Here is a 9,378-nt window from a genome sequence, read left to right on the forward strand (position 1 = left end):
CATGTACCCAGTATCCTGTATCCAGTATCCCGTATCCAGTATCCAGTATCCCGTATCCAGTATCCAGTATCCAGTATCCAGTATCCTGTATCATGTACCCAGTATCCAGTATCCTGTTTCCAGTATCCTGTATCATGTACCCTGTATCATGTATCCAGTATCATGTACCAAGTATTTAGTTTGTATTTATGTATGAAGCCAATTTTTTACAGATTGATTCTTGCTGAGATACCAGGCACGATATGAGACCAATTTAAAAAGGGTATTATTATTCCTATGGTCTCATATTAGACCTCTAATGCTTGCTGAAGAAGTTTAAACCCTCTTACATGAACTGAACACAAAGGACAATCAATGAAAAATTGAATTTTAATGTTTTTTTTTCAACAATTGGGATTTTTTTCGAAAATTGTACTGATTGTACAGATTTTTAAAAAAATGTACGGATTGGTTTAAAAAAATGTACGGATTTTAAAAAAAATTGTACAGATTGTACGGATTATTTTTCGAAAATTGTACGGATTGTACGGATTTCTTCTGAAAATGTACGGAATTTTTTACGGATTTGTTCAAGAAAGTTTTGGCCAACCTGATTCTCCCTACGTTGATCTATACCCTGATATCGTCTCCCTATGTTGATCTATACCCTGATATCTTCTTCCTATGTTGATCTATACCCTGATATATTCTCCCTATGCTGATCTGTATCCTGATATGTTCTCACTATGCTGATCTGTACCCTGATATATTCTCCCTATGTTGATGTGTATCCTTATATATTCTCCCTATGCTGTTCTGTTTCCTGATATATTCTCCCTATGTTGATCTGTACCCATTCTCCCTATATTGATCTATACCCTGATATATTCTCCCTATATTGATCTATACCCTGATATATTCTCCCTATGTTGATGTGTATCCTTATATATTCTCCCTATGCTGATCTGTTTCCTGATATATTCTCCCTATGTTGATGTGTATCCTTATATATTCTCCCTATGCTGATCTGTTTCCTGATATATTCTCCCTATGTTGAGCTGTACCCATTCTCCCTATATTGATCTATACCCTGATATATTCTCCCTATGTTGATCTGTACCCTGATATATTCTTCCTATATTGATCTATAACCTGATATATTCTCCCTATGTTGATCTGTACCCTGATATATTCTGCCTATGTTGATCTATACCCTGATATATTCTCCCTATGCTGATCTATACCCTGATATATTCTCCCTATATTGATCTATACCCTGATATATTCTCCCTATATTGATCTATACCCTGATATATTCTCCCTATATTGATCTATACCCTTATATATTCTGCCTATGTTGATCTGTACCCTGATATATTCTCCCTATATTGATCTATACCCTGATATATTCTCCCTGTGTTGATCTATACCCTGATGTATTCTGCCTATGTTGATCTGTACCCTGATATATTCTCCCTATGTTGATCTGTACCCTGATATATTCTCCCTTTGTTGATCTATACCCTAATATATTCTGCCTATGTTGATCTGTACCCTGATATATTTTCCCTATATTGATCTATACCCTGATATATTCTCCCTATGTTGATCTGTACCCTGATATATTCTCCCTTTGTTGATCTATACCCTATTATATTCTGCCTATGTTGATCTGTACCCTGATATATTCTCCCTATATTGATCTGTACCCTGATACATTCTCCCTATATTGATCTATACCCTGTTATATTCTCCCTATGTTGATCTATATCCTGATATATTCTCACTATATTGATCTGTATCCTGATAAATACTTCCTATGCTGATGTGTACCCTGATATATTCTCCCTATATTGATCTGTACCCTGATATATTCTCCCTATATTGATCTATACCCTGTTATATTCTCCCTATGCTGATCTATACCCTGATATATTCTCACTATATTGATCTGTATCCTGATAAATACTTCCTATGCTGATGTGTACCTTGATATATTCCCTGATCTAGGGGGATGTATACCTACGAGACGGAAGGTTGGTTTGTGATGAAGATACGGAGAATGCCCGAGATTATTTAACCAGTAAACTTGTAGCAGACAGCTTAATGTGGCAGCAGACATTCAGGTTAGATACAATGGTAGACGATTATATCAATGAAATGAAGACGACCTTTGATTTCAATTTTTGTTTATATCAAGCTGTTAAACATCACGGATACACATAATCATAGAAGTCAAGAGAAGCTGTCAATTAAAAAAACTTGTCTGATTATTCTTTTTTCTAAAATAGCTTGTTAACAATCAAAACTTAAAATGTCGTCTTCAGGGTATTGATATAATAGCCTTACTCCACTTTTAGCCTTTATAACTGTACCTATTGATGTGCATTAAGTTGTTTTGTTTTTGGTCGTTTTTGGTCGTTTTTGGCCGTTTTTGGTCGTTTTTGGTCGTTTTTGGGCCGTTTTTGGTCGTTTTTGGTCGACTGTTTTATTCAGGGTCAAAATAATAGGAAAAACATGTTTTAAAATAATTGTCGATACATTGGGTTTTATTAGAACGTAACACTATGCCAAATCTTTATAAGTGGAATTAAAACAAATCTTTTAAAAGATTTGTTCAAATTGCATTTTGTTTTTAAATCTTCCATCGAGAAAAGTTCTAAAATTTTCATAAAGGTTAAAGTCGTGGAATTATTGCAATAACTAGTGGACGCGAAGATTTCAAAGCCGCCTGAAAAAAATGCTGAAAAAAAGAAAATTAAAAATTTAATTTTTTTGCTTATGTCACCCCCGGGATACCCTTGATTGTCTACAAAAAAATTCAGCCCAATCGGTCCAGTCGTTTGGCCGGCCAGAGGGAACATATATACGAATGTCTTGTTTCATAGATTAAGTATATATTATCTAACCTCAATTTTAATAAGATACGGTCACAATATAATATCCTTATCTATCTACCTATCCTTATATTCTGCAAGTTTTATCAATAGTTTTACTAAAGAAACTGATCACAATTCATGTTAAGGAATGTTGTTTTTAGGAATTGAGTTTTTGCCACAAACTCAAATTTTTGACGCCCTATATCTTTGCAACCTGATATTTCAAACTTTGACTGATTGATCCACCAGAATTTATAGTTAGAAAGCGGGCTGCAAAGAAAATAATAAGTATCCTATTTTTACACTCAATTTCATGAGCTANAATCGAACTGAGTAAATCCCGCTAAATTAAACGACTATAATTTTGAAGCAAGGTTTCTCAAAATATTCGGCATGTTGAATGTCGATGCGTGTATTGGGAATGGTCCCTTTAAGTTTTAGTTGAATGCAATAAAACTATGTTTGCCCCAACTTCGTGCAGTATACAGTGCAGCATTGTCTTTCTTAGTAATAATTTAACTTTATACTAAACTAAAATAGTTTTTTTCAGACATAAAAACAGGGATATCTACGCAATTCTGAATCAAACAAAGTTTTTAAATGTACCGTTGTGAATCGGACATTGATCTGTTAAATTGGCGTTTTCAGTTTCACTAAAAATTACGTCCGGGGTTATTTTTAATCTTTTTATCTAAATAATAAAACAAAACATTTTGTATATATGTTCCCTCTACCTTGACCTAATGAGCTGATATTTTTTGTGGACACTTATAGTTAGCCTGGGGATGACTAAGGTAAAAAAAATCGATTTTCAAATTTTTTCCCACGGGCAACGCCGTGCCGGGCCCTTGAGTTAGTATAGGATGTTTTAGAAATGACAGCCCTAGTCCTGAAGAATGTCTTGTCCAGGAAACAATCAAACAAACAAAAGTTACAAATCCGGTAAGTCAAAAAAACAAGTAATTCCTGAGGGGGGGGGGGCACCCCAAAAAAATGCTTCAAAAACTCACTTTAGCCCTCAACTAAAAAAGAATCTCACTTTTGCCCTTAACTGAAAAAGTTTCATTAAAAAAGCTTTAATCAATACTGCCTTCAGTGTAAATATATCTTTGATATCATTATTCGAAATTATACAATATGTATCCTTTCTATGAAAATAGATATTTTTAAGGAACGTTTCTATCTCTATTTTTCACCCATTGAAGCTTACACCACAGTATTATAGGAAGTGTCTGATGAGTCCATTTATGAAAATTACATAAATAATTTATTAACACTTGTTATATGGAAGTTTGTATATGATCAAATAGTTTACATAGTCAAAAAAAGGTATCAATATTTTTTTAAAGGAGTTTTTAAGGGGGGGGGCACAAAAAATAAGTGCCCTCCTTGCAAAGATGGCAATTCCCGATTCACAATGAAGCCCTAAAGCGACCTGCTTGATCTGATCAGAAATTTAGAAGATACCGAAAAGTGTTCATTTCCCTGAGCTTCTCCGATGCTTCTTATAAACAAGAAATGCGCAAGTTACGTTAGCAGATAAATCACAATTGAAATATCAGTTTTTAAAGTTTTAAATATTGATATCTAAATTATACTTGATCAAACAAAGTGGGATGAATCGGGCATTGTCATCTTTGCATTGAGGGCCGTGATATTACGCTTCAGTCTATTTAAATAAGATATTGTCAATCTATTATTCATGATCAGCTCTTGCTGAGCTCTGAGTTGAACTGGTAACATCTTGTTTCCTACTACTTGTTCTAACTGGTTTACTTCGAGGTCGAAACTTTTGTTTGGTTGATCTCTTCAGAAATAATAAATCCTTTTCGACGGATTAAATCAATCCTGTTTGTCTTGGGATTCGACCAATCCCTTGTTGAGATAAAGCGTTTTTAATCCCTTGAACTCAAAAGTTTTCGTCGGAGATATCCAGTGAAATCTTTGCAGCTAAGCTGTATCCCAACCAAAAGTTACGACCTCTGGTCTGTGATGACTTTAATTGAAATATTTGAAAAATGTAATCTAGTTTTTAAAGATTTAATTATTTAACTTGTTTTGATAAAATGTATGAATCGTTAAAAATTTTCATTTTAAATTGAATAAATTAAATCTTCATTTGAACAGGGTGGTTGAAATAGACACATGATGGACTATCAATGGCGACAATTGACCAAACATATATACAGGGTGTTTAAACAAACTGTTAACAAAGGACCAAACATTATACAGGGTGTTTAAACAAACTGTTAACAAAGGACCAAACATATATACAGGGTGTTTAAACAAACTGTCAACAAAGTACCTAACATATATACAGGGTGTTTAAACAAACTATCAACAAAGGACCAAACATATATACAGGGTGTTTAAACAAACTGTCAACAAAGNTCATATTGGATGGGATGGGATGGGATGGGATGGGATGGGATGGGATGGGATGGGACAGATCATGACAGATCATGACAGGACTGGAGAATGTAAGATCAAGAAAATAATGATATTATTCTAGAGACGGAGTGTGTAAAACCTGTGACGCAGTTGATGATAATATTAAGGGTAAGTTCACGAATTTTTTTCGAAATAATTTTTTTAAATAATAATATTTTTTGGTTTCTTTAAATAAACAAATTTACTTCAAAAAACTTGAGTTATTTTATGTAAAAATTATTTTTATGAATATTTGCTTGTTTTTAGATTTTTTCATTATTCACGTTTTTTTTACATAGTTTTTTCTCTACAATTGTATACATTTATCTAGTCCTCACAGTTCATTCAGTTTCAGTATTTTATTTTATTTTTTTTTATAAATTTGTTGGTTAAACTAAATTCTGTATGCATTTTTTTTTCAAGTCTCACGTTTTTTTCTTGGTTTTTATTTTTACATTTTCTTTTTAAAGGAACTTTTGACGTAATTTAAAGGTACCCTTAATTAATCGAGGGGCATGCTCGATTCACAACAGTTTCTCCGATCAAGAATGATGGAGTCATTCTTGTTGTCTAGTTTTAAATCAATTATTTTCAATGGAGATTTCTCTAAAAAAGTGACCTGAAACCGCGATTTAAAAAAATCAGGAAAATACGGATCTAAGCTGTCTTTGGGTCTTATTTACGGCTTGAGCTTTCGAATTCAAGCTGCATCTTATTTTCCACGAGTTGAGTTCGAAAACCCGGTTTAATATTCTATTTGGCGGATTTTCATGGTAGGAATTGACGCATTCCGGGTTTTCATGAGAACAATACTCAACATTGAGCCTTATTCTCCACTAAAACCAACCAAGGTCGGTTTTTTTTTCATTGGGCCTAACTCCTTAAGTCGAGTCGAAGATCTTGCAGCTGTCAATTACGTGACACAAGCTGTCGTCAGAGTAGGGTCGAAGATTGGGTCTTAAAGTCGGGTTTACGGAATTACGGCTCGAGTCGAAGTTTTTAAATCGCAGGCTCTTATGGAAATTAACACAATCTAACAATTTTTTAAAAACGATATCTTCCACATTGTCACTCAGAAAGAGGTTTAAAGTGTACTATAGTGAATCGGACATGCTATTCAATAAACTAAGGGTTACTTAAAATAATGCATATAGTCTCTAAAATTGCTAGGAATGTATCAGTTGATGGCTAAATGGGAAGAATTGAATAAATCTATGGGACCTGCATACAAGTATGTAATTACTTAATTAACAATTATTTAGTTCAAACGAAATAAAATTAATATTTCTAATTTTAATCTCTAATTAAACTTTTCTAAGCAATGATATCGTTTTTTTTTCAGCCTAAATTTTGAGAAAAGAAACTTTGCAGTATGCATCACCCAAGATATATATATATAAATAGATTAACATCTTTTTGATATTCAACCCAAGACTTTTTTATCAAAATTGAAAAACTAATGTCTAGTGGAAAGAAAGTAATTTTTTTTGGTTTACTATTCGTGCTATTTACAGGGTGTCCCCACATAAAGATGAAAATGCATTCGCAAGGATCTTTATGGACACATTTTTAAAGACCCAATACTTAAAATCCCTTTTTTCGGACACCTTGTATCTTCAGGTTGCATGGTCAGATTAAAGATATAAAGAAGCTTCTGGATATCTACGAAGCTGCACTCAGCAGCTCCTGATCCAGCTGTGAATACCTGTAAAGGGAAGCAGCTCCTGATCTAGCTGTGAATACCTGTAAAGGGAAGCAGCTCCTGTTCTAGCTGTGAATACCAGTAAAGAGAAGCAGTTTCGATGTTGAAACCTCTAGTGCAAATTTTTTTATTTAAGAACGAAGTTAAATAATCTAAAAAAATTGTTCTTCAGAATTATGCATATTGCATAACGATATTTGCAAAGAAACTGCACTCGCCTCAAAATCCAGAATTTTCTAATTCTTATATCTTTGCAACCTGATGATTCAACGTTTAATACATCTATGTTTAAGGTTTGAGGCAAATAATTAGTTAATCATTTTTATAAACCTTTGCGATCTTATATTAACTATTTCTAGGTCTTGTAATTCATTTCTATACTCCATTCTAGGATTTCTAGTCCATCTTATAAATTTTATCAAATATATAGACAATTGAAAAATGAAGGTAAATTTTAAGTATAATTATGCTTACATTTCTCTGTTGATAGAATTAAGGTTTTAAATTTATATAATTAATTAATTATTCTTCAGATTATGTATATTTCTGTTTCTTATTTTATTTTATAGAAATATGGATTCAAATTCCACAGGAATTGAGTCTTTGCCACAAACTCCGGTTACCTAATCCATATATCTTTGCCACACAATTTCGTAGATATCCCAAACTAAGAATTTTGTTATATTAAATGATCTAAGTTTGAAATATCAAAGGTTTACGCCATTGGGGTTGGAACTTTTGAGTTTGTGACAACAGGTCTAGTCCTTTGTGTAATCTTCAGTGTGCCATATTTATTGAATATGGTTTATGTACTGCACATTGTACTAGTGTACAGGTATTATCTATCAGCTGATGATATTTCATATCTAGGTCGTAATTCAAGGTCAGCTACAAAATATTCGCATTCTAGGTAAGAACCAGAAAACTGTGGAATAGGAAGACGATATTAAAGCAATATATATCAGTGAAAATGATGTTGTTATTACTCAAATAGTTAAAACCCATAATAGTTAGAAAATCACTGATTAAGTTAAATAGGTCTGTTCACAATACTGAATTGCTGTGTCTCATGTTCATTTGACTATTCTAAATCATAACTTGAGTCTAAAAGCCGTCTTTCTATTTAACAGCTTTCTAGTTCTCATTGTAGTGTACACTGTTGTAGTTGTACTCATTGTTGTACACATTGTATTGTACAATGTAGACTACAATGAGAACCAGAAAACTATGGAATAGGAAGACGACTTTTAGACTCACTGTACAGTGTACAGTGATTATCTATCCTTATCCTGCGTCACTGTTGCATTTAACACTACTCTGTTAACTAAAAATTTTATTGTAAAGTTCCCAAAATACTCCACATTTCACACTTCACTTAACACTACACTCTTTGTAACTTAACATCTATAGAAGCTGCACTGAGTTTGTTGACGTTTACTCCTGCCAGATATTGCAGTACACTTTTTTCTTAATCAAAGATATTCTAGCATTTGCTTTAAAAACGGGAAAATTTAAGATTTTGAATACCTTAATAAGTTTTGTGATCATTTCCCTATTTTTATCCTCTTTAGTCTATTGGAATTTCAATTCCACATTCCAAATTTTGATTTCACGGGTACAACTTCAGATTCGCCAATCATAGGAAGTATCTCCTGGACTCCCCCTGCTGGGGAAAAGCTAGTTGGGGGGGGGGGGGGTTAAAGATCTGGCATTGGAACGGGTGTAGGGTATGGTGCTACCCACACCTGGCGGCGGGCTGGGGGGCCCACATTGGGGCCTCTTGTAGATTCCATTTCTTTATGTTCTTTACGTAGTCTAAATGTAGTTTTTTGTTCTTTAAAGTACATATTGATAAACATTTATAGTGTACTTAGTCAAACTGTATTGCTTGTCTACTTTAAAGTACATATTCAGAGAATACTTAATATAACTGTATTGCTTTTGTATTTTTAAGTATCATATTTAAACATATTCTGAGTTTACTTAGTCTTAATGTATTGGTTTGTACTTTAAAGTACATATTGAAACATATTCAGAGTGTACTTAGTCACTGTAGTGTTTTGTACTTCAAAGTACATATTGAAACATATTCAGAGTGTGCTTAGTGACTGTATTGTTTTGTACTTTAAAGTACATATTTGAAACATATTCAGAGTGTACTTAGTCACTGTATTGTTTTGTACTTCAAAGTACATATTTGAAACATATTCAGAGTGTACTTACTCACTGTATTGGTTTGTACTTTAAAGTACATATTTAAAAATATTCAGAGTGTACTTAGTCACTGTATTGTTTTGTACTTCAAAGTACATATTGAAACATATTCAGAGTGTACTGAGTCACTGTATTGTTTTATACTTAAAGTACATATTTGAAACATATTTCAGA

General features: G+C 33.0%; 1 protein-coding gene and 1 long non-coding RNA gene across 7 annotated transcripts in view; both read left to right on the plus strand.

Moving 5' to 3' along the window:
- LOC111705392 (uncharacterized) overlaps nt 1-3,836 on the plus strand; it is an 8,173-nt gene extending 4,337 nt beyond the window's left edge. For both annotated transcript variants that reach the window (XM_023477921.1, XM_023477922.1), the window contains exons 5-6: nt 1,990-2,105; nt 3,731-3,836. In XM_023477921.1, coding sequence (XP_023333689.1) covers nt 1,990-2,105; nt 3,731-3,821 — 207 coding nt within the window. In that variant the 3' untranslated portion in view covers nt 3,822-3,836. The remainder of the gene's footprint in view (nt 1-1,989; nt 2,106-3,730) is intronic.
- A 1,527-nt stretch (nt 3,837-5,363) lies between these two features.
- Nucleotides 5,364-9,378, plus strand: LOC111705393 (uncharacterized). Of its 5 annotated transcripts, none has more exons than XR_002766004.1 (5): nt 5,364-5,417; nt 6,459-6,519; nt 6,909-7,437; nt 7,901-8,103; nt 8,242-9,378. It is a non-coding gene; the product is annotated as an uncharacterized LOC111705393 (long non-coding RNA). The 5 variants fall into 5 exon arrangements; XR_002766005.1 differs by having other exon boundaries at nt 7,901-8,092; XR_002766006.1 differs by having other exon boundaries at nt 7,901-8,092; nt 8,255-9,378.

This window comes from Eurytemora carolleeae, unplaced genomic scaffold (genome assembly GCF_000591075.1).
Source record: "Eurytemora carolleeae unplaced genomic scaffold, Eaff_2.0 scaffold624, whole genome shotgun sequence".
Classification (NCBI taxonomy): Eukaryota; Metazoa; Arthropoda; class Copepoda; order Calanoida; family Temoridae; genus Eurytemora; species Eurytemora carolleeae.